The sequence below is a fragment of the Odocoileus virginianus genome, chromosome 31 (genome assembly GCF_023699985.2).
Source record: "Odocoileus virginianus isolate 20LAN1187 ecotype Illinois chromosome 31, Ovbor_1.2, whole genome shotgun sequence".
Taxonomy (NCBI): Eukaryota; Metazoa; Chordata; class Mammalia; order Artiodactyla; family Cervidae; genus Odocoileus; species Odocoileus virginianus.
Genome location: NC_069704.1, coordinates 10384164 through 10410172, shown reverse-complemented (window position 1 = coordinate 10410172; position 26009 = coordinate 10384164). Strand labels below are relative to the sequence as shown.

General features: G+C 37.0%; 1 protein-coding gene across 5 annotated transcripts in view; it reads left to right on the top strand.

The window, feature by feature from the left end:
* Positions 1–26009, top strand: part of KIAA1958 (KIAA1958 ortholog) — a 155883-nt gene that overhangs the window by 86466 nt on the left and 43408 nt on the right. For 3 of the 5 annotated variants that reach the window (XM_020905345.2, XM_020905344.2, XM_070459275.1), the window contains exon 3: positions 19968–20140. In XM_020905345.2, the coding sequence (XP_020761004.2) occupies positions 19968–20140 (173 nt within the window). Of the gene's footprint in view, positions 1–1589; positions 1674–19967; positions 20141–20891; positions 21133–26009 lie in introns of those variants that run through there. The other 2 variants (XM_020905348.2, XM_020905346.2) reach the window with 2 other exon arrangements.

Here is a 26009-nt window from a genome sequence, read left to right as displayed (position 1 = left end):
TATATTTTTATGTTGTTTTAAATTAACTGTAATGTTTGCCTCTCATCACTAGATAAACCTGGTTTTTCTATTATGTGATTTCATTTTTAGAATTTCTCTTTTGAGTTTCACCCAGACCATGTCTGACATAATTGTGGTAATTTTGACAAATGTTTTCATTGTTAATGTTAACATCCCAATTTTAAATTACATGTTACTGAGAGGAAATTATTTAAATGATACCACTGAATTTAATCATTGTTTTAAAAAGTCTAGTAAAACAGAGTAGGGCTTCCTTCATAAGCCATAAACACTGGAACTTTTTTCTCAAAGTGTGTTCTCTTGAATGTTACCCTGAGCATAGAGGTGTTAGTTTAAATGCAGATACCTGGGCCTGTACCTAGGAATCTTTTGATTGAGCATCTGAAGTGATTCTGAAACTTACTGAAGTGTGAGAACTGCTATTCCAGAGCAACGTTACTTAATCATGAGTGATTCATGAAAGAGGCACCTCCAGTCTTTGGTGGCAGAGTATAAATAATAAATTAATAAAGAAAAACTCTCCAGGAAACACACCTCCTTCCTTACATCTTGTTTATAATAGCTTTACTCAGATTTCATTGTCCTGTCTTTTTAGCTATGAAGTTTTATCCTCATTACTTTTCCTAAACACCAAATTTTTTGTGTGTTGAAATATAGTTGACGAACAGTATTATATTAGTTTCAGGTACATTACATAATTGTTTGACATTTGAATACATTATGAAATGATCACCACAATAAAATCTAGTAGCAATCTGTCCCTATACAAACTTATTACACTATTCATGGCCATATTCCTCATGCTGTGTATTCATCCTTGTGAATTATTTATTATATATACCTCTTACTCCCCTTCACCTATTTTGCCCTACCCTCCCACCCCTTTATCATCTGACAACCACCTGTTTGTATCTGTGAATCTGTTTTCATTTTGCAAAACTTAGAATATTTTTTATCACTTTTTATAATCTGCCCTGTAATTACATACAGAATATTTATCAACTTTGTTTACCTGAATTGCTGTAGAATGTCACATTAAGTGCTATAAACAATCTATTTAGTAATTTTTAAATACAGATATCTATAGAGATAATGCTGAATAATAGATTTGAATATTTTTGTTTTAATTAAATAAAATGGAACCAGTACAACCTCTGGTTTCACAAATGAAGTGGTTCAAAATGAGTATGTTGCTCTAATGGGGCCCTTGCACACTGCATTAGGATGAATAGCACATTTCTATTATTTTCTTTTTTTTCCCCCTAAAACAAAGGCTACCTCTAATTTCACTCTTTCCACAAATCTTCGTGCACTAAACTGTGTGCCAGTGACATGAGAAGCTCGTTTTGATGATACTGGGTCATCTCATGTCTAGTACATCATTTGTGAAACTGAAGTTGGCTATTATAGTGCAACAGGTATGTAAATAACATTTATCAGTGATCTCTGTAAAATTGTTTCCTTCTTCCCCTTTTCATTATAAAAGGAAACTTTATTTCAGAGTAGAAAGTGCATTGTCTGAACTCATGAACACCCTCTTTATCCCTCCCCTCCCCAATTTGTTGCAGACCAGGATGAAAGAGCAGCTGAGCTCAGCAGGGAGCAGAACGAGAAAACCATCCGGAGCACGCAGACTGCGCTCCGCAATTTCCGGGAGTTCCTCATCTCCAAGTATCCTTCTGAAACAAGAGAGATTTATGTCATCCCTTGCAAGGAGTTGGATGCCTACCTGGCCTCTTTCTTTGTGGATGCCAGGCAGAAGGATGGATCCGAGTATGAACCCAACAGCTTGGCCAATTACCAGTGTGGACTTGAACGGTACCTAAAAGAACACAGGTATGGCTACAGTATCACCAGGGATAAGGAATTCAAGCGCTCCCAAGAGGCGCTCAAACAGAAGCAGATTGAACTCCGCTGCAAAGGAAAAGGCAATAAGCCACACAAGTCCATGAAGCTGACCTTTGCTGATGAGCTCATTCTGCGAAAGAGGGGGCTGCTAAGCCGCTATAACCCTGAGGGTCTGCTCAACCTCGTCTGGCTCAACAACACAAAAGCATTCGGGCACTGCACAGGCTTCCACGGGTCTACCTTGAAGTGGGGTGACATTCGGCTCCGGGTAACAGAAACGGGACTGGAGTACTTGGAGTGGATGGGCCAAGACACGGGTGACCTAAATGCCAAAACCAAGAGAGGGGGCACAGACTCGCGTGTGTACGCCACTCAGCACGCGCCGCAGACCTGCCCCGTGCAGGACTATAAGGAGTATGCGCAGCGGCGGCCTCCTGCCATGCGCTATGAGGACGCGCCCTTTTTACTTGTCCATCAAGCCAGTGGTGAACTTGGCCGCTCTGCACTGGTACAACTGCCAGGCCCTCGGCAAGAACAAGCTGGCCAAGATGGTGAAGACCATGTGCGAGAAGGGGAACATCCCGGGCAGGAAAACCAACTTCAGTGTGTACCAGAGCTGCAGCACCTTGTCCGAGGCCCAGAGCAACCAGCTGGTGCTGATCTGTAACAGTCTGAGCCAGCAGGCCGCCCAGCCGTCGGCTGGGCACCCCAGCAGCGGCAACTTCGTCGTCTCCGCCTCCTATGACTCGTCCTCAGACACGGCTTGACCAGGCGGCCTGAGCCGGGTCCCAGTCTGGTCACTGTGTCCGCAGAAGCTGTGCTTAAGCACGGGTTCTTGCTCCCTTTCCTCTGCCCGCAGTATTAACTTTATACAAATATAAATATATAATATATTTTTCTTTTTACAAATAAGTCAATGGAGATAGTTTAGTATTACTGACATAGTATTTATAGGCTTAAAGCAAATGTACTTGTGGTGATGAAACGTAATTACTGTTACAGACTTTACAAAACTATATTCTCAGGCAACACAAACTAGAGAAGGAATTTCATTTTTTGGTTTTTTTTTAAACTGTCATAAAGGAAACTGAGAGTCAGCCTAGATACTTGTGTCCTCAACTCTTGCTTTTCCTTCCCACTCCCATCTCTCATTTTTAGTCTATTTGATAAATGACAGTATCTTTTTAATTTTTAAAATTCTCCATTAATCAGGAGGAGACAACACTAACTTTCCTGCTTACACAAAACTGTCAGATCCAGAATATGAAAATGTTGATATAAACTGGACAGATTTTTATATACTTTTTTTTAAAGAATAATTAGATTTTAACTTCTCTGCCTCATTTTTTGCAGTTTATGAAATTCTAGATGTTTAGCTAACTTGTGGGGGCAAAGAGGATTAGAAGGTGGAAATACAGGTGCCATTCTTTTTAGAAGCTATATAATTTTTAAATAATATGCAAAGTCCAATATTATGGCAAGAAAGACTGTTACTAGCTCATTTTTATTGTTCTTGAACCTGGGTAGAATTTTTTAGTTGTTTTCTAAGAAATCAATGTAAATGAATTTTTATTATCAGATTTACAGGAAATTTAAAACTACCAAAGCTTTGAAATGTTCCCAAGCATTAGATTGTGTATCAAACATAAAGAGAATGTAGAGAATGGAAAAGTCTTACTGAAAATCAAGAAACACTAGCCAAGACCACAAAAAACTTACACTCTTCGAAGCCCAAATCCCCTGACTTATTTATTTATTAGTACTGAATTTCAGTCTGTTTTCCCAAGGGGATTGCTTGACTCTGTAGTTGAGATCAAAGGGATATTGACACTCACTTTAGGTAACAACATTTTGTTATCAAATTTAGTTGAATTCAAAGCACTCTTGAAAATGTGCTGTTTCTGCTTCAGTAAATATAAATGCATTTATGTGTGATAATCCTGCAATCATAATAATTATAATTTTGATTAAGCAACTCTTCGTGGTGGTTTTTCCAAGGTCTTTATTTTTAAGCCTGTGGTGAATTATTACTTGAGATACTTTAATAATAGAGTTTAGATGAGCAAGATTCCTATCCTGTATAATCATTGACACATTTTAAAAAGTCCCAATCTTAATTGCTTTGTTGGATCTGGGCTTCCTATTGGCAAGTATTTGTTCTTCAAAGCATCCTCGTAATTCACATTAGCTAGGAAGGTAGGTGGCATTTCATGTTTTAATTATACGACCAGGACAAATTTTGTTTTGATTTGCTTTGCTGAGTCATCCTGTTAGCTGAGCTTTCCCATGACCAGGCAGCTCTTCCCAACACTTAAGTTGTAAACACATAAACCCATTTCTCTAAATTGTGACCTTTCCTTTGGCTTAGGAGTGGGAAGTCTGCCGTGGCCTTTGTGTTAAGCAATCAATTTCGTTTCATGACTTTTCTGTCATAGAGAAGCAGCCAAAAACAAGACCAGAAGATACCTTTCTTTGATTTTTTGTATTAGTAATGATGATCACCACTAGTTTTGAGCCAATGTATGTGCTAAGTGATTTAGTACTAATTTATGAAAATTAGAAAATCCAGATAAGCATAAAGAAAACAAAATATATACTCATAAACCTGCTAGCCAAAAATAACTTAATATTGTGTTGGCCAGAAAGTTCATTCGAGTTTTCCCGTAACATCATATAGAAAACCCCAACGAACTTTTTGGCCAACCCATTTTGTTAACTATTTATTCAGATTTCAGTACATACTTATTTATTTCTCTGTACGTAATCTTTAATCCTTTCAACAACTTTGAAAAGAAGGTTAATTATCTCCATTTTACTTTGAGATCAGTCCATAACAAGTTATATGCTAAGGAGATGGTACTGTCATCTGACTCCAGAGCTTTTTCTGTTTACCTTTCTGAGTTCCAACCTGTAATTAGTTTCCAGTGATTTGAGCCAGAGATGGGGACACGGTGTCTTCGCATCTCTCAAGTCTGTCTGATTAAAAGGAAGACTGATCTTTCATGATGGCACACACTGTCCCCTAGTCCCCCCTCTTCTGCTTATTTTGAACCACAGGGCCTCATTCTCCCAGTTCTCTTTACAAAACATTCCTCTTCTTATTCTGTAGTGGGCTCAGAAGTGCACATGACAGCCTACTGTGAAAGAACTCTTTTTAAAAAAAAAAATTTTTTTTTTACCATAAATTATCTCTCATAAAAAAATATTTAAATTGTGCATTTTGCTTTTGCACTGACATACTTTTAAAAATTCTTAATTTGTTGTTTGACAGCAAAGTAGGTTTGTCATGGGGAAGGTTAGTCAGTATGCTCTTAGAAAGCAGAACTAGGATATGGAGGTACAAAAGTGAAAATCTCCTGTTTAATTCTCTGACATTTTCATTTGGGAGAATGCAGATTGTGAATTATTTTTTACTTATTTATATTTTACTTTGGTAACTTAAACCAAATAGTAATGTTGTGACATTTAGATTTAGAAAGCTGTCTTCCAAAGAATGACTTGGTAGAATTTTTGCTGAATTATATTATGTCTTGGGGATAACTAAATTATTAAAAATTATTGGCAGCTACCTCTAAATTTTGTGTTTTTGTATAAATGATACTGAGGATATACTACTGCCAGATGCCATATTTATTATTTGTTATTTTAACTTTAAAAAACTTACATCCATACTGTGGCACAGTGGTAGATGCCGAAATTGTGTTTGTGCTTTAGCAAAAATTCAGCAGTCTAGCAGTCTTCACTGTAACTGACTGTGTTGCCTTTCCAGGCAATCCCATGGTTCACACAAAAACAATAAGACCGTATTTGCAAAGTTTACACTTTAAGGTCAGTGTGTAATGTCATGTAAGAAATTCTCTAGTGCCCCTCCTATGACTGGAAGTTTTGCCATGTCTACAACAAAAAATGCCAAACCCATTTGTCACCATTTGGATGGCATAGCTGCATAATTTAGTTTTTCTTCTATATTCATGTGAGTGGCTGGCTATTGAACATCATGGATGGTAGCAGTTTTTTTTTTTTTTTTAAATCAAACATCGTGCTTGAAAAGGTTAGAGATATTCAGGATGTTTATCCAACAGAGCTTATTCTTAAGAGTCCATCTGTTTCCATGGTTAGGGCTGGTCTGAATATGATTTATAATACATCAGCTACTGAAGTATTTTTATTGTAGTTATTTTTCCCTATGTTAAATTACTTCTGATCTACAGAAGAATGGTCAAAGTGAAGATTGGGTCTCCTTGGTTAGCCGATACTTTCATTAAATTAACTTGCCTAAGTCACATGTCTTAGGTTCTAGATGCCGTGAAATGAGACGACTTTACTGAGATGAAAATTTACAGTCATATCATCAAATACTTGAAAACCTAGTGTCTAGAGACTAAGAAGGGTACAGAGATGTATAAAATAGTTCCTGCCTTCAAAAGGTTTATAAAAGATACCGTAATAAAAGTTTGATTTCATTTTTGAGAGCCCAGCAAAATACTCTATGCCAGGACTATTTTGCATAGTTTCTCGAACTTTGTACTCATACAGTCTGACCATTATTTAGCCATTTAATGTGTTGATTTGTTGTAGAATATGTAATACTGCTTTGAGTCTTTTGTAGTGGATCTTCCTTAGAGCCTGTTTTAAAGTCAGTAATAAGACAAAGCCATTTCTACACCATCCATTGTGTTTACATAGAGGCACACATGCATGGGAATGTGCAGATGATCCTCAGTGGGTGCCAGTTATCCCAGTACTAAGTTCTTACAGTGTACCATGGTACTGAGTGCTTCTAGATTGTTTCACTTATTTCTTACAATTGTCCTGTGAGATGAGGAAATCCAGAGCAGTCAAATCGGTTGCCCACATCACTTAATACATAAAGGCATCAGGAGCTGAAACTAGATCCACATACCATTAAGCACTGGCCTTTTCTGCTGTAACTGCCTGTTCACCAGATGATTTACTGTGCTTCTGTGGACTCTCTGAAGTGATAAATTATAAATGGAATTCCTGGTGTAATAAAATCATCCATATTCTTTCAACTCGAGCAGAATTGAGAGCAGTGCCATCACCTGGCTGTTTGTTGGTGTAAAATTGTATAAGCACCCCTAACTGTGGTTCTTTTGAGATGAAACATTCAGCAGTTTTTTCTTTTTCTTTTTTTTTTTTGGTTTAGCTGTTAATAGCAAAAGTTTGTATCATTCTTTAAAGAACTCTTAGTTTTGTCATGTAGGTGAACGTGAATATGCACAAAGAATTAAATTTTTAACAAATGGTTGTCCTTTGTTTTTACCCCATGTAAACCAGAAATCCTATTTCAAAAGAGTTTCTTCTAATTTAGACAGAGTAGGGGGAGGTTCTAGGCAGAGGGAATATCTCTCTTAAGCCCAGGAGCTGATATTGTCATCCACCAGATACTGAATTTTGATTGCCAGTCTGCCAGAAAGTTTAGTCTTCTCTGCAAATCGGTGCTAGCAAATTAGCTATATAATAGAGGATTTTGTTATTATTTTGATTTTGTTTTTTACTCAGGATTGTTTTTAACAAAAGGCCTGGTGGCTCAGATGGTAAAGAATCTACCTGCAATACAGGAGACCCCCAGGTTCAGTCCCTAGGTTGGGAAGATCCCCTGGAGAAGGGAATGGCTACCCACTCCAGTACTCTTGGCTGAAGAATTCCGTGGACAGGAGAGCCTGGCGAGTACAGTCCGTGGGGTCACAGAGAGTTGGATACGACTGAGCGACTAACACATAACTAGAACCACTCAAATTTTTTCTACTTTGTCTCCACAGTTTTAGCTATTAGAGACAAACACTTCTGATTTTAATCAGCTTTCTTCTGATTAGTTTTATCTACAGGAAAGGAACGTTTTATCAATCAGTGTGAAAGATCTCTCTCAAATAGAACTCCTTTATACAAGATATTATATATCTCTACATATCTACCATATGATATGACGTAGTTAGTTACTAAGAAACACATCATTGACAAGGGCATCCTCGATGATTTTTTGTTTCATTTTCCCCTTAATGCATGGTATTCAAATAATTCCTTCTTCTCCTCATTGAATTTGGCTATATGATGAATGCATAGTGTCTCATAAGGCAAAGTAATGGAAATATGATTTTAAAAGATCTTGTCATGGAACATACTGGGATAAAGAAATGTACTACATGATCATCCTTTGGTGGTAGGTGTAATTTTTTAAATATATCTATTTATTTGGTTGCACTGGGTCTTAGTTTGGCATGAGGTATCTAGTTCCCTGACCATGGATCGAACCCAGACCCCCTGCATTGGGAGCACAGAGTCCTAATCACTGGACCACCGGAGAAGTCCCATGGTGGTTGATATATTTCTAATGATATAAAAACAGAAAAGAGGGGATGATTTTGCTAAACTGCCAACAACTCCGATTTCACTTTCTAGACAGAAAAGAAAGATAATCAAAATCTCTCCTACACCATCCAATTTGTGAATTGACTGATTGGGCCTGCCAAGGCTGAAGGAAACACATAATTTGGTACTGAAGATTGTGTTAGTTTTTGAAAGAAAGCATTGTAATACATTTAAATTGTGTTTTTATGTAATCCATGACTTTATTGAATTAGACTCTTTAATTAGGTCATAGTACTAATTTGATCAGGATATTAATTAGGTCAGAGTATTAAAATAACCATCATCTTTATTGAGTGAATTATAATCATAGAGGCTAGACCTAGAGATGGAGAAGGCAGTGGCACCCCACTCCAGTACTCTTGCCTGGCAAATCCCATGGACAGAGGAGCCTGGTAGGCTGAGCGACTTCACTTTCACTTTTCACTTCTGTGCATTGGAGAAGGAAATGGCACCCACTGCAGTGTTCTTGCCTGGAAAATCCCAGGGACGGGGAAGCCTGGTGGGCTGCCGTCTGTGGGGTCGCACAGAGTCGGACACAACGGAAATGACTTAGCAGCAGCAGCAGCAGCAGACCTGGAAAGGACCTAAGATCATCTGGCCTGGTGATTTTCAGTGCTGTGAAAAGTCACCATGTCTTCTTAGGAGGGGGCAGGGAGGGCAAACAAATGGATGGAGATTGCATAGGGAACACTTTCTTAAACAGACCCCCAGGACTTCTCATGTTCCCTGTGCTCCCAACTTCTTGGACACTCGCTAGACTGAATGAGCTACCTCTATTACATATCCTTCTTGTGTGCCAGGCTGGAAAAAGAATATTGGAAACATCTCACCTAGTCCATCCCTCTTGTTTCATAGAAGAGAGAAACAGCCCCAGAGAGATGAGATGAATACCCAGGTGTACACACTTTGTTAGAGCCGACAGGTAATCCAGGCCCCCTGACTTCAGTCCGTAGATAGGATTCAGGGAGGAAGAACAACCCTACATTCCCACTGAGTAAGAAGGGGCATCCTTTTCTTGTGAAAAAAAATTTTTTTTTTGATGATAAAGAATTTGATACTTATTTTATGACTTTGGGAAGCCACTAAAGGCTTCTAAGCAAAGGCATAGCATGTCCAAATTTAAACTTTTTTTTTTCCATTTATTTTTATTAGTTGGAGGCTAATTACTTTACATCATTACAGTAGTTTTTGTCATACATTGAAATGAATTAGCCTGAAAATTTTAATACTATTTTAAGCTCTCAAGTTTCTGTTAAGAAATAGATTCAAACTGCCAGTTTCCCAAATAGGCTATTTTGCTTGTGAACTTTTACATTTCATTGTGTAATGTTATACCTTGATTACAGCAACTTCTTTTGAGATTTGATGGGATAATCCTTAAATACAATCAATCATCTTTTATTTTAACATCTTTCAGCCTACCCCATTTATATTTAGTTTTCACTTCTAGAGGAGAAACAAACTACAGTTTTCAAATATGTGAATTCAAGTCATAGATTATGAACTTAGAAAAGTAACTTTTTATTTAAAGTGGTATTCTTTTGAATCTCCAGCTACATAGCATCTGTATTATTGGTTTTGAATGTACTCTGCCCTTTTTTAGTCTTTGTAAAGTTTTTAGTTTGTAGGTAAAATCATCTTAGAGGTTTGGAACATCTTCAGTCAAAACAATTAAATTTTTGTCAACATAATTAGGATGTTTGTGAAGTGTATTTAGAGATAGAAAGGGGAAAGAAAATGGGAACTAATAAAAGAAGCCTACAGCAGGAAGATAGACACGTACAAACTACTTGTAAATTCCTTTATTACCCAGATTACTCTTCTAAACAGGAATTCAAACAAGTATACTTTAAATCTCACAAATTTTTATTTTGTAAGTTATATTTACCAGATCATAGTTGATGATAAAAGATGAAATTCTAAGATGTTAAAAGGTACAGGGGAATTATTTGTCTTTTGAATGCAGAGTTGGATTTTTCTAGGCTTCTAATGTTCTTTGTATTACACTGGAATTAGACATTTTTCCATCATACACTCATTTTAAGGAGCGTTGAAAATGCTTTGGGATAGTTTATTTATTTGTTGTAAGTAGAATTAGGAAGAATCAGCAATATAGAATCCTAACAGTATTTGTGCACACTGTATTTAAGTGATTTTTATGCCTGTTTACTTTCTGTGATTCTTAAATTTTATAAATCAAATCACCTTAGCATACTTCCACTAGAAATTAATTTATAATTGATTATTTATGCTGGATGAAGTAGCAGTTTCAATTTAGTATTAATTCACTCAGATTAACTGAAGTTTTATATCTACAGTTCATTATATTACAACTTTTTAGATGGCATTTATAACAAAAGAATTTTTGTTTTATAAAGTATTTGTTACAAAAAAAACACCATCTTGCCAAAAACCATTACAATCTCTATGCATTGTGTATATTCAGTGATGTCATTGTTGCAATTTTGCATGTTGTTGTAGGTGCTCTTTCCTATGTGTGTTTGTGGTATTTATGTGGAATTGTTAACCACCGCTGCTATCACTTATTGTAGCTAAACTGAAAACTGTGCCGAGAGGCTGTGCCGGTCAGCCTTTGTACGTGTGACCTGTGAAGTGTGTACTTAGCTGTTTGATACTTTGAGCCAGCACTTGGTGGCCTCTACAGAAGGAAGTGTTGTCGTTGTCAGGTGAAGCCAACTTCAAAATTTTGCTTCATATTTATAATTCAAGGTCAGCTTTCCTTCTGCACTTCCCCCAACTCTTTGAAAGGGAAACATTTGTAAAAAGAGAGAGCAAAAATTCTGAACTTTCCTAGTACCCCCCCACCTTGAATCTTTTTTCCCCCTGATACTTGAGAAATTCCATAGAATGACAGTGTAGCAGCATAATTTCCCTTGATCTAGGTACTTTAGGTTGAAGAATATAATAACAGAAGACTGTGATGGTGCATACATTATCTTTGTTGGTTATCATGCCATATTGTTTGAATTTAATCAGAGTATTTAGTATTTTCATTTTGTTTGTAAGGGACCATGAAAAGCCTGGTTTCCCAGGTGGCTAGGTGGTAAAGAATCCACTTGCACATGCAGAAGACACAGGTTTCATCCCTGGGGTGGGAAGATCTGGAGAAGGAAATGGCAACCCACTCCAGTAGGCTTGCCTGGGAAATCCCATGGACAGAGGAGCCTGGCAGACTACAGTCCGAGGGGTCACAAGTCAGACATGACTTAGCAACTAAACAACAACGTGAAGACCCCAGAGTTCCCAAGTTTTATCTTTTATATTCAGCATCTGCATAGATTTAACATACCTGGTTGCCTTATGACTGTCAGAATTCTTTCATGCCCACCTGTCTTTAGTTTGCTTCCTGATATTTGTGACTTGCCTCAGCAATTCCCAACTTACTGTGACATTAGAACATTATTTCAGTAGGTTAATTCTACTTTATTAAAATTTAATGGGGATCAATTGCATACTTACTTAATACATTATTGGGCTTCCCTTGTGGCTCAGCTGGTAAAGAATCCGCCTGCAATGCAGGAGACCTGGGTTCAATCCCTGGGTTGGGAAGATCCCCTGCAGAAGGGAAAGGCTACCCACTCCAGTATCCTGGCCTGGAGAATTCCATGGACTGTATAGTCCATGGGGTTGCAGAGAGTCAGACACGAGCGAGTGACTTTCACTTAAAATGGAAGGGAAGTAGCATAAAATGTTAAGAAAAAAGGCTCTTCTTAAAGAACCTTTTCACACCAACTTTCCAAAACTCCTCTCTTCAAGTGCAGGATTTCCTTCTGTCTGTTCAGTGGGTTTATAATTATAATATTCTTATAATAAAGGGACAGTCTTCTGAGTTACATTGAGGCTTTCTGTGTGACTGTCAGATACATGGTGACAGGCAATGCTGTGTTTGGAAACATTGCTTCTGAAATTGCTGATTTAATTCTAAGATATTAAAATGAATTCATCAAGGCCCCTGCCACTTCTTTGCTTATAGGGAAACAAAGGTGTATTTTATGTTGAACCTTTTCTCCAGAATATGCTTTAAACATTTGTCACTCAACGGAGCTGACAAAGAAATAAAGGAAATTCAGTTATGTTTGTTCTAAAGAGATTATCGCCCTTGTCCCGTGGCCTCTGGAGTGACACACAAATATTCCTTGTTTCCTGCACCTGGAGTTTTCAGGCGAGATACTTGTACGTAAAATTCTGTTTATATGAACACCAAAGATTCTGGCGTGATATGTCCTGAAACAATGGTTAATAGTTTTTTTACGTAGCTATGGATACATTTATTGAATCCTGCTCTTGGGTTTATTTGCCCTCTTTGGGTCTTTTATACATTTTGTATGTCTGTCCTGAGGCCTTTGTGCCTAGGGCAACTTTTTAATCAAATAATACATATATATTTATTAGGTTCCTAATTTATAGAGTTTGTTCTCACCATGATTTTAAACTTTATTTCATTGCTAAAGTTAGACATAGATTTGCCAGATTAGCCTCATAGTTTGGACATTTTTTGTTGTAACCTGAAAATGTAGCTTATAACCCCATAGGCCTGGTAGATAATGACTAGAAAGATTTTGGATTCAGTAGAATCTCATATAGAAACTCATTTATCTGTTAATATAAAGAACTTGGTGATTTCTTAAAATGAATGTTATATACAGCTTAAGTTCTTCCATCTTTCTTATAAGAATGACTTTAAGATTCCTTTTATTCTACCACTTATAAGTTAATTGGGAATGAAAAGGTAGATTTACCAATTTAGTATAATTTAACACTAAGCATCTGTTTAGAAATGTAATCACCACAGTTAATACTTAGAAAAAACATATAAAAAAATACAGTACTGTTCTTTGAAGATGGATTTATTTCCCCCCTTTTGATGGATTGTCAATTTGAATATATATATTTTCTGGCCACTTAGCTTTTAATTGATTTACATGAAAAAAGCGTATGTGCGCCTGTTCACTCAAACCATATTTAAAATTCTCTTTTTAAGCTGCTACAATTATAATGTATGAAAGAAGGAAGAGAAAGGTGAATTGAGGAAGAGGGAAATTTCTGTTAATATTTAAAATGTGCAACTGTGATACCCTTGGTTAATTAATCCTCTGCCTTTTGATATTTGTAATACAGGAGAATTTTTTTGTTATTAAGAGTATACTATTGATTTCATTTTTATTTTGCTGCTCACTGATCTTTAACACCAAGATGTTTTCATCTTTATCAGTTCAGTTTCTGCTTCATATTTGTCTGTGTACCTGTGCTCTAAATAAAATTATAGTTTTATGTCCCAGTGGCTTATTCTGTTATGTGATAATAGTTATCTCTAATGTAGTGTGACTTTCTATTGTTTTCAGTATTTGTTGGTACAGCCTAAAACTTATAGAAATTGAAAAAAAAAATCCAATAAAATCAGTTAATGAACGTCAGTGATGTCTCTATAATGAGAGCGTGCTTTAATCACAGTGTTTTATCTGTGTTTGGGTATGACTAGTCTTCATTCATTTAATCAATGGTTTTCTGGAAAGCTGGCTAATTTTTGTAGCTACAACAAACAGTTTAAAAGACAAGTTAAACCACATTTTAAAAAAACTGTCCTGGTCACCATGCATTAGCCCCAGGTTATAGGCAGTGCATACTGAGCAAAGCATTCCGGGTCAGCTGTTTTCTAACCACTGAGGAGGACTGTTTCTACATGTGAGTGCTCAGACTAAGCTCCTAGGTAGGGAAGACACTTTTGGAAGGCATTTAGAGCTAATTAATCATATGCTTCCTGGAGCCCCAGGCCTAAGAGTCCTGTTCGGGGGAACAAGTCTCCACAGCAAACTCTGTCTTTCTGTCCATCTGTGGAGCTGTGTCAGCCAGTTGTGGGAAGTCATACCAAGCTAAGTAGATGTCAGGTTCTAGACCTCATTTTTAGGAAAATTTTTCTGTTCAGATGCAATTCTCCATGTACAGTTTGTTGCATTTAGCACGTTTGACAATGTTCTTTGAATGGAATCGGAATGGTTGTTCAAAACAGTTATTAGTTTCAGACATCCTTGTTGTGTCACTAAAATTATTTAATAAAATATTAACCCCCCAGAAACATGTAAATCCATGGCTGATTCATGTCAATGTACGGCAAAAGCCACTACAATATTATAAAGTAATTAGCCTCCAACTAATAAAAATAAATGGAAAAAAAAACACAAAAACCCCAAAAATATAGTGTTTTCTCTCACAATTCATTATTTTGCAAAGTGCAAATAAATTTCCTCCATGTCTATGGATAGTCTCCCAAAGTACTTACTCATAGAAAGCTGAATATTCCAAATAGAAATAATTACTGTATTTTTGTATTATAATACTTTAAATTGTATTGCAAACTACTTTATAAATGGTTAAGTTTGTGTTTTTAGAACTCTAGACACAAGGGATACATCTTTAAATGTGTTTACAAGTTAAACATTCAAAATGTAACAAATTTTATTTTCCCAGTAGGGGGAGAATATTAGAATTTAAGTTGAGGAATATTTACCCTACAAGTCAGAAAATGTTTTCTTTTTAAAAGTTTTATCCATCTATTTTTAATCTATTAATGATAATCTTTTCTAAGGTTTTAAATTACTAAAAGTAATATGTATAAAATATTTAATGTTGGTATTATATCTAAAAGGTAATGTTTAAAAAAACATTGAACTTGGTGTTAAATATTTTCAGACTGAGTATTTTTTACTTTATTGAAATTTATAATGATCTAAAAATGTGAAAGCAATAATTGCCTTCCTTTTTTAAGCATTATTTACTCTCCTGGATAAATTTTAGAGTTTTGGTTTCCCAGTGCATTTAGTTATGTTTATACTATACTGTAGCCTATTAAGTGTGCAATAAGCATGATGTCTAAAAGAACAAGTGTGCTTTTCCATAGTGGCTGCACCAATTTTCATTCCCACCAGCAAGGCACAATTGTTCCTATTTCTCCACATCCTCACCAACACTGATTGTTTCCTGTCTTTTAGACAGGTGTGAGGTGATACCTCATTGTGGTTTTGATTTGCGTTTCCCTAGTGATAAGTGATATTGAGCATCTTTTCACGTGCCTGTTGGCCATCTGTATGTCTTCTTTACATCATGCTTGCTTTCTTGGTTCCTTATTTTGTTTGTTAACTTGTCCCAAGTTTTGCTTGATAGATTGCAGATGTTAAACTTTTGTTTTTGTTTAACTTTTTCTGGCTAATACTCTTTTATTTACTCTCTTATTTGAAAATACATTCTAATAGTTATTTCTTTCATGTTTTTTGTTTTTAACAGATTTAAATACATTTTTAATATGAAAAGTTAATTCACATTGGTCATCTCTCCCTTTTTTCCATCTTTGTTCCTTATCCTTCCCAAAGAGGATGAGATCCTAATTATGTTTTTTAATATCTTTCCTTTTTTTCCCTTATTGAAATTATGCGGAATTTTAGTTCAAGATTTTGTACCATCACACCCCATCTCTTTTCACAGTCTTAACAATTGTGTTGAGCTGAATTGCCACATTACCTAGTGTTAGGAGTGAATTATTTGCTTTTTACTCACTATACCTTGTACCCAATATCTTTCCCTCGCTTTGATTCAGTTTCTCAAACTGAAACTTTGATGCAGTTTCTCTTTTTTTGATTGAAAATACCTTTCTTTTTCCTCAAGTGATACTTTAGTTAGGTAATAGAATTCTTAATTTTGGTTGTTTTCCCTTACAACTCTGAGTAGACTTGAGTCAGTGTATTTTATTATTTGGTATCACAACTGAAAAATCTAATTCTTGTTACTACCGTGATGGCTCTCCCCACCCCCACCCCCACAGCAGAAAGATTACAGAATTTTCTTTTTGTTCTCACGCTTTGGAAATTTCACCAAGATATGTTTACGTGTGTGTCTTTTTCAGTGTGTGTGTTTTGACAGTTCATGAACCTTAACAGTTTAAGGATTAAAAGCTTTCTTTGATCAATGGGATTTTCATATGTCTTGGATTGTTTTATCCTATTCTCTAACTTTTTCTTTTAAATTCTTATAGGATGGATTTTTAGTTTTATTAGCCTGTCTTGTATGCCTCTTAACTTCACTCTCATCAGTTTTTATTACTTTGCCTGCCCTTCAGGGAAACTTCCTTCCCAGTAACTGATTTGTCCTTTAGCCATGTTCATTCCAATACTTGGCTCTTCGGAGAATTTTTAAAATGTGTTTTTCCATCATTTAAACTTTCCAGGATCTTTCTTGTTCTTCTCTTTTCCTTTTTTTAAAAAAAATTAATTTTTATTTGAGTATAGTTACCTTTCAGTGTTGTGTTAGTCTCTGGTGTACAGCAAAGTGAATCAGCTACACATATCCATGTATCCCCTTCTTTTTGGACTTCCTTCCCCTTTAGGTCACACCGAGCACTCAGTAGAGTTCCATGTGTTATACAGTATGTTCTCATTGGTTACTTTGTACTAGTATCAATAATGTATATACGTCAATCTTAATCTCGCAATTCTTCCCACCCCCTCCTTGTCCCCCTTGGTTCTCTTTTCCTTTTACAATAAAAGCTGTTCTTGTTTTAAGTATGCATTATCCTCTCAAACCTGTCGATCTTTAAAAAAAATTTTTTTTCTGGTTTTCTGAATTGTCTGTTTTCAGGCAGAGGAGAGGGAACATGAAATTAGTTGCTCTGCTTGTATAACTTGGTAACTTCCATGCTTTTAAGTTTTACCCAGTTGCCAAGTGATGCTTGTTTGTAGGCTCACATTTTAAGATGAAGGTCTGGATTTCACATTATTGATAGCTTATAGGGATTTCCTTAGACCATGTTCAAGGGTCCTGTTTGAACCTGGGCAGAGCTCACGTTTGTGGGTAATAGTTGAGCACAGGGTTCTGTGGGTGGACTTCACCCAGCTGTAATGCTGGACAGAGAAGTGTCCATGAAGAAGCTTCCCTGCACAGTATAAAGCAGAAGGTAGGCTGGGAAGCCAGGAGCCCTCTCCAGTGTAGACACAGCAGAGGTGCTGCCTGAGAGATGAGTACATTTGGGGGTTTCTTACTTTTTATGGCTGCTTTCCTGTTTTCCCCTCTCTATCCAATGAGGCTGCCCAGAGTTCCCTTAGGCAGTGCCCCCTTTTCTCTCTGACTTTGGGGGTAGTAGCCTTCCACTGCAGATCCACTCACTTTACACACTGTGCTGTAAATGATGTCAGTGGAAGCTGTGTATAGAAAGTAGGATAATCATCCAGATCTGGCCATCCTGAGGCTCTACTCCCACGGACCCTCCTAACTGAGCTCAGAGTTTGCCTGTTCTCAAGGGGGAAACCAAAACCTTCTTTAGTAGTCCCTTCTTTTCCCTGTATTCAGCTGTAAGTTCTTACTTTTGTTTGTTTCTTCATGAGGATGTTCTCCTAAAAATGTCCTCAGCACCATAACACTACAATTTCTACTCAGAATTTTTAAAAAGCAAAGAGACATAATTTAATCCTTAAATACAGTCATGAAGGAACTGTGTATGTCGTTTCATTTTCACAAGTTTCTTTTCCCATTATGTAAGTATACAAGCCGTCTTTCCCTGTTTCTTTATATACTAGGACTTGGTTTCCATTTTCAGTGTACAGTCTCTGTTTCTGTGATAGAAAATTAAATTATCTAAGCCCTTATAATTGTTTAATGTAATAATTAAACTTAGGCATCCTGTCTTGCAATGTGACTCTTTTCTACTCCTAAGCATCTTAAAGTTATGGGGACTAAGCTGTGTTGCATAAGTCATTTTTTTACTGTTGTTCAGAAAAGCAATAGTGACTATAGTGGTTATTTAAATCAGACTTATGAAGGTTAATCTGAGTAAATTTGGGAGGCAAGGATGTTTTTCAGAAGCACAGGTAGCTAGTACCTAAATTGTGTTCCTTACTAAGCGCTGTATCCCTGTAGTACCCGGTTCCTTTGCTGTAGTGACCAGAGTGGACTCAGCAGGACCCAGGAGCAAACCCGGCGTTGGCTCTAATATTTTCCAACTCCGCGACTTGGGACAGCACAGTGCCTGGTACAGAGAGAGTACCTCAGCAGATATTGGATGAATGATGTATGAAGTTACTAAGTGTATGAGGTTCGGATTCCTTACCTGTAAAATAGGTACACCAGTAGGATTGCTTAGAGACTCAGATAATTTATATGACCCTTAGCATATAGTGAAGATTTAATTAGTGCTGGACATAATAGTAAATTTTATACTAGAATCCTTTCATTATCAAGCAAGTCCCAGAAATAATACTAGCTATATGTCGGTTTAGGAAGGTGGTGAACGGAATATGCCTACATGTCTCAGTTGCTTTGGAAAGCATTTCTAGCATTGTTTCTGTCTTACTTTAAGCATTTATTAAAGCTGATTGTGTGTTCAGCAGTTCAAAGCCAACTTAAAGGATGAAGACACAGTCTTAAGGAGCATATAAACCAACTGACGAGATCTTCAGGGCACAATTAGATTATTAGTTCTAAGGAATAAGAAAGCAAATGTGAGGCTCATATTGAAAGTGAGAATAAGGGAGTTGGGTTGTATGGGGAAAGAGTTTGCAATTGGAATTGAAAAAACACGCTATTTGATTGGCACAAAGACCTGAGTGACATTTCTCGGGGGGTGAGGGGAGGGTGTGATGTGGTGTCCTGGGCACAGGAGGATGCTGGAAAACACAGGAGGCTGGTGGTTTGGGTTCCTTACTGGGAGCAGAGACAGGTGAGGTGAGTCAGATACAAGCACTTTGCAGATCACCTTGGTAATGTGTTAGCTTTTGGTTTTGCTATTTCTCAGCCTTTTGAGTCTGGTTTGAATTCAGAAACATTCCAAAGTGGGTCAGAATCATTGGTTAGAGTACAAGTTGGCATTCTTTTTACTTTGCGGTGGTTTTTACCTTGACTTTTATTTCTTTCAAAAGACAATAATTTGAACAGTTTAAGCCCAGCTTTAGTAGATCACGGAGTATGAAGAAAGGCCGGCTAATGGTTATAAATTTAGGTGTCTCTTTGGCAACCAGTGGACCCATTGAGAAAGAGAAGTCTTCATCTAAAATCATTTAGCAGTTATAAATTACAATCTGTTCATTCTCAGATGTGAGCCTCTCTGGCGTACCCCTTCTCTTTCCCTAATATTCTATTTGACCTTCCATTCAGATTCTAAGCTAGCAGCTGGGTTGTGGAGTCAGGGTTGAAATCTCTCTATCAGTTTGTGAAAAGAAATAAAGAAATATGCTAATACCATTTAATTTGAAGCTGCCCACAGTGACACATAAAACTTTTGAGGCTATTTATTACAGAAAAATAGTTCTTCATGTGCTTAAGGTAAAGAGAAAGAATGTATAGCTTGTCTTCACTTTTCTTTCTCTTCTTTCTAGTTGAAATGCTATTTTTTTCAGTGAAAATTTTTGAATCATTCTTTGTTTCTCCTCATTCATTTTTCCACAGCTGTTACTGAAATGCCTGCATTAGTGCATCAGTTAGTATATATGGCAAAATTTGGGGGATTAAATCCAAGGATACTGCATGACTTAAAGCTGGAAATATTGTTCCATACTATATTCTAATATAGATATACTTGATAGAAATTTTCTTTTCTTAAAGGGTTGTCTCTTAGAAGTTTTCTGGTATTTAACATGATCCAAAGATTTAATTCTCCAAAGATCGGAATGGCAAGTTATTTTAATGCCTTTTATTGTTTTTCTTTCTAGCCTATTCTACTAAGCTCAACAAATTTCCTGTATTTAATATTAATGATGACTTGAATGATCTATGTACCAGTGCAGTAAGCCCAAATACGACCAAAGCCACACGGTATGCCCTGAATGTGTGGCGATATTGGTGCATGACCAATGGGCTCAAAGATCACACAGACATCACCAAGGTAAGAAACCTCTTGACTTTACTTCTTACAGCCAGCTTTACTGAGCCTGCCTGTGTCGGGCAGGGTGCTAAGCATTGTGGGGAACATGGAACAGGTGCTTTCTGTCTGGGGAAACTTTGAAAAGACCCTAAAATAGAAAAATATCCACAGTACAAAGCAGAATTTAAATGCCAAAAAATCCGGATGGGTAAATTAATTTCACTTTGTTGAGACTGACAAAGGAATTTATACTTAAACTTAATTTTGTATTTGAGAGAGAGGTAGAGTTTCAAGAGAATTGGATAAAGACATGAGTCTTCTAGCTGAATCATGTAAGAAAGAGTAAAATTCAGAGGGACATATTCACCTGCCTGCAGCAGAGGCTTCGCGTAAGGGAACAATGAACTATAAAGCTAGATTCTGATAATCCTTAAATGCCGAGCCAAAATCTTGTGAATATTGGCCACTAAAGTTTTTTTCTGTGTTTCTTTATAAGGAGAGATTTTATTTGAAAGATGATTGCAGAAGCAGCAGGGAAGGGACTGTCATCATAGGGAGAACACTGACCGCAGGATCTGCAAATTTAGGGTCAGGTGAAAGGGAAACACTGAATTTCTTTTGAACAGGAAAGAATGTAAGAAATGTAACATTTTAGAGCAATTAATTGGGAGTGATGAGCAAAAAATGTATTTGATAGATTGTTAATTTTCCCAGTTGTAAAATAAGCTCTTAAAATCTCTTCTAACTTGAAATGTTTGACATTTGTTAACAGAAGGAAAAATTGTAGGACGTGTAGAGGCAGAAGTCAGGAAGAAAAACACCAATACAGTATTAGCGCACATATATGGAATTTAGAAAGATGCTAATGATGACCCTATACGTGAGGCAGCAAAAGAGACACAGGTATCAAGATCAGATTTTCGGACTCTGTGGGAGAAAGTGAGGGTGGGATAATTTGAGAGAATAGCATTGAAACATGTATATTACCGTATGTGAAATAGATGACCAGTCCAAGTTCGATGCATGAAACAGGGCACTCAAAGCTGGTGCCCTGAGACAACTCAGAGGGAGGGGATGGGGAGGGAGGTGGGAAGGGGGTTCGGTATGGGGGACACATGTGCACCCGTGGCTGATTCATGTCAGATGTATGGCAAAAACCACCACAATATTGTAAAGTAATTAGCCTCCAATTAAAATTAATTAATTAATTTTAAAAAAATGTAGAACAAGAGAGGTATAAAATCACCATAGAACACCACAATGATAATTGCTACAGGCAAGACTCCACTGTTAATGGCAAAATTAGTGGTGAAAGTTTAAGGATAAACAGGATTTTTGTGTTGCATCAACGTAAGACCCTCTTAAATATGGCTAGAGAGGAATAGTAACTATTCAGAGGAGAACCCTGGCAGATGCCACTTTAATAGTGATCAAGATTAATATTTCCCATGTGCTTAGGGACAGCACATTGCCTGTATGGGATTTTTTTCTTAAAAATTCATGACCTCAGTGTACTCATGATAAAACAGCAGACAAATCCAAATTGAGGAAAATTCTACAAAATGCTTAACTGGTACTCTCCAACTGTATCATGGAATGCATCAAAGTCACAGAAGATATTAAGATAGAGAAATGGTCACAGTTTGGAGGAAACTAAGGCTTGCTGCAGTCCATGCAGTCTCAGAGAGTTGGACATGACTGAGCGACTGAACTGAACTGAACTAAAGGAGACATGACAGCTAGATGAAATGTGGGATTCTGTTGGTGCAGGAAGGAAATTTTACTGGGAAAAAGGGGAAATGTGATTAAAGTCTGAAGTTTAGCTAATAGCATTGCAACAATGTTAATTTCCTGGTTTCAATAACTGTTCTGTAAGATATTAACATTAGGAGAAGCTCAATGAAGACTAGTTGGGGATTCTCTCTATTCTCTCTATTCTTGTAAGTCTAAAATTACATCAAATTAACATTTTTTAAGACAAAAAAAAGAAGAGAAATATGTACTTTGATTTGGATATGTTGGATGTAAATAAATAATAGATACATCTACCAGATGGATATGTCAAATAAACATTTGGGAACATGAAATTTAAAACATGGGGGAAATATTAAAGCTGGAAGTCTGAATTCAGAGGTGTTGCAAATAGAAGTCAAAGTTGAAGCCCAAAGGCAAGTGATACCTCTAGGTTTGGGTGATGTGTTTAGGGTACCAACAAGAGATGAAATAGGAAATCCAAGTTTCTACATCTGGAAGCATGGTGCCCTAGATACTGTGAGGTACCTTTGCAAAAAGAAGCGGAGTCTTCTGAGGGCTGAAACAGAAGCGGTGTGAGCAGTAAGCACACATGAAAATCAGGCTGTCCCCTCAGGGCTTATGTTAATAGCATCCATTGAGGAAGGGAGGTGACAAGGAGCGAAACTGAAGAACCATTTACTGAGAAGACCCTGAAAGGGTCTAAAGAAGTTCTAAGTCAATAGCATAACCTGGCTCCTTGCAGAGTCATACGCTAATAATCTTTGAAGGGAAACATCCAACATGTAGGTGCAAATTTTTCACAGGTTAATAAAGATCAACTAAATATGTGCTCATAAAAAAAAAAATCACAAGCCACTTAAGGAAATAAACCACCATGAATGAGAATGATTAGAAACAGAGAACAGATTTAGACAGCAGGAACTCCAGATAGCAGATTATTGGCTAAGTGTGTATGTACTGTTTGTTGGAGGAATGAAAAGAATTATAAAAATGAACAAGCAACACCACACTAACCAAAACGATCTGGCAGATCATTTCCACTTGTGATCATAAGGGAATAGAAGGGTCCAGAATCACCCTCCTGTAACAACCGGAAAACTGAGCAAAATGTCTGAAGGAAGTCTTCCGACAGAACAGACAACGCAGACTTGATCCCTGAGATGAGTGCCACCACCTCCCAGGCTTTGTGCCTGGAGACAGTTTCTAAACTGCAGGGAAGAGTGGGAAACCCAGACTGAGCCTGGCAATCTTGCTGCGTTGAGGGAAGACAGAAATCAGAACTCGGGGAGGATGGGGACATGAGAACAACTAGAAAGAAATTACTACATTCATCGAAAAGATGGGACAAATCCAGAATTTAATAATGTAAAAATCCATGGTTTCTAGCATCCGATCAGAAGTTGCTATTCATAGAAAAAAGTGGGAACATGTAACCCATACCCAGGAGAAAAATGAGTTAAATCTTTCACTTCCAACCAATTTGGAGGATATTTGCGTTCCCCTGCCAAAACCAACCAAAAAACAGACAAATGATACAAGTGATACGCAAGTGCCTATATAACACACATAGGGCAGAGATCTCTGAGAGATGGGAAACAAGGTGACCCTTGGGTGTGCCCCAGCTTGCTGCCTTGAGAGAGTCTGCAGGGCTGTGGTGCAGGGAGAGGCACGCAGGCAGGGCCCAGCAGACTTGCTGAGTTGAGGGGATAGAGCTAAGAGTCCAGAGAGACCCAGGTGACTAGAATTGTCATTAACAGAATATTTGAAAGTAGAGAGTTACACAGAAAGAGATCCTGAGACAACTGAACATATTCCATTTCAAATATTCAGCTGAATACTGATCAACATCTACATGTGAGGAAACTACCTGAGGAGGGCAAAACAAAACACCTGGAAGAATGAAAGGTATTAGTATCTGGAGCTAGCACCGAACTGGAAATAGGGCCTCTCCCCCCCAGTCAGACTTGAAAAACCTCAGGATTCATGGGGTAGAATATTCAGAAAGGTCTTGTTGCATCACATGTGGAGAATAATTAGCCATGGATTGAGCTTTGCTCTGATCCCACCCAGCAAATCTTAAAAGCAAGACCCAGCTACATGAAAAGGTAGGATATCACTAATCATCAGGGAAATGCAACTCAAAACCACAATGAGCTATCACCTCACATCTGTTATGATGGCTTTTATCAAAACATGAACTACCATACAATCCTTTATCTAAAGGAAGTGAAAACATTAACTTGAAAGGATGTATACACCTCTCTGTTCATTTCAGCATTGTTTACAATAGCCAAGACATAGAAGCAGCCTAAGTGTCCATAGATGGATGAAGAATATATGGTGTATATACCCAGTGGAATATTACTCAGCCATAAAAGCGAAGAAAATCTTGCCATTTGCAACAACATGTTTGAACCTCGAGGGCATTATATACTAAGTGAAGTAACTCAGATAGAGAAAGACAAATACCATCTGATCTCACTTTTATGTGGAATCTGAAAGCAAAAACCTCAGAGCACAGAGAACAGATTGTTGGTTGCTAGACATTGGGAATGAGGGGTGTTGAAATGGGTGAAGGTGGTCAAAATGCCTGGGGATGTAATGTTATAGCTTGTTGACTATAGTGAATAATACTGTATTGTGTATTTGAAAATTGCTAAGAGAGTAAATCTTAAAAGTTCTCATTACAAGGAAAAAAATTAAACTATATGTGGTGATGGCTGTTGACTAGATTTATTGTGGTGATCATTTTGCAATATATATAAATTTCAAAACATTATGTTATATACCTAAAACTGATAGTGTTATATGGAAATTACATCTTAATTTTTTAATGAAGTAAAAGCAAGACCTAAAAGGATCCAACAGTTTCTAAGTAATTTAACTATGTCCTAGAGCAGACCTTAATGACATTTATAGGATTATAAGAATATCCAGACCCCAAGAAAGAAAATTCAGAATGTCTGGCAAGTAAGCAAAAATTTGCAGACATGCCAAGAGGCAAGAAAATATATCACTTAAAGAATGAATCAATCAAAACCAACCCAGAACTGATACAGATTGTAGAATTAGCAGATAAGGACATTAAGCAGTTATTGTGATGAAGATAAGCACATGAAAAGATGCTCAACTTCATTAGACCTCAGGGAAATGCGAGTCTAAACCACATGAGATTCTACTTCACATTCAGTAGGAAGACTAGAATAAAAAAGAGAAAGATAACAAGTGTTGAAATTGGAACCTTCATACGCTACACAGTCCTGGTGGGAATGTGAAATGATGCAGCTGCTTTGGAAAGTCTGGCAGTTCACTAAGAGTTAAACTTAGAGTTACTGTATCACACAGAAATTCCATTCATGGGCATAAACTCAAGAAAATTTAAAACATACATCTATGCAAAAACCTGTACACAAGTGTTTGTTGTAGCATTATTCACAATAGCCAAAATACAATCCTGACATCCAAATGTCCATCAGCAGATAAATGGATAAACAAAATGTGGCCTATCTATACAATGGAATATTATCTGTCAACAAAAAGAAATGAAGTACTGATACATGCTTACAGCATGGTTGAACCTTGAACATGTTATGCTATGTGAAATGTCAGACACAAAAGAACAAATATGTCTTGTTCCGTTTATGCAAGGTAGGTAGAACAGTCAAGTTTATAGAGACAAAAAGTATAATAGGGATTACTAGGGGCTGGTGGGAGGAGGAAATGTGGCGTTACTGTTTAATGAATACAGTTTCTTTTTTAAAAAATTCTGGAAATAAGTAGTGATGATGGTTGCACAACATTGCGAATGTACTTTTAATGCCACTGGATGGTACACTTGTAAATTATTAAGATGGTAAATTGTATGTGTATCTTACTGTAATAACCTAGCAAATAAATCAATTTAAATGTAACAGTTCACCTTCATTCATAAAAATTTAAAAACTCATCTATTCTCGTAGGCCCTCATCACCATTTCTTCAGCCCTTAACCTTAACCTTTTCTAGGCCAGAGGATCTTGTCTTCCATACTTTGTGAAGTCACTATGAAGACAGTTATCTGTTACTGGGAAACTTTACACTTCCTTGCAGGAATCCATGGAAAGAGCCCCATTTCCTCACAACCTCCACCGCTTAGG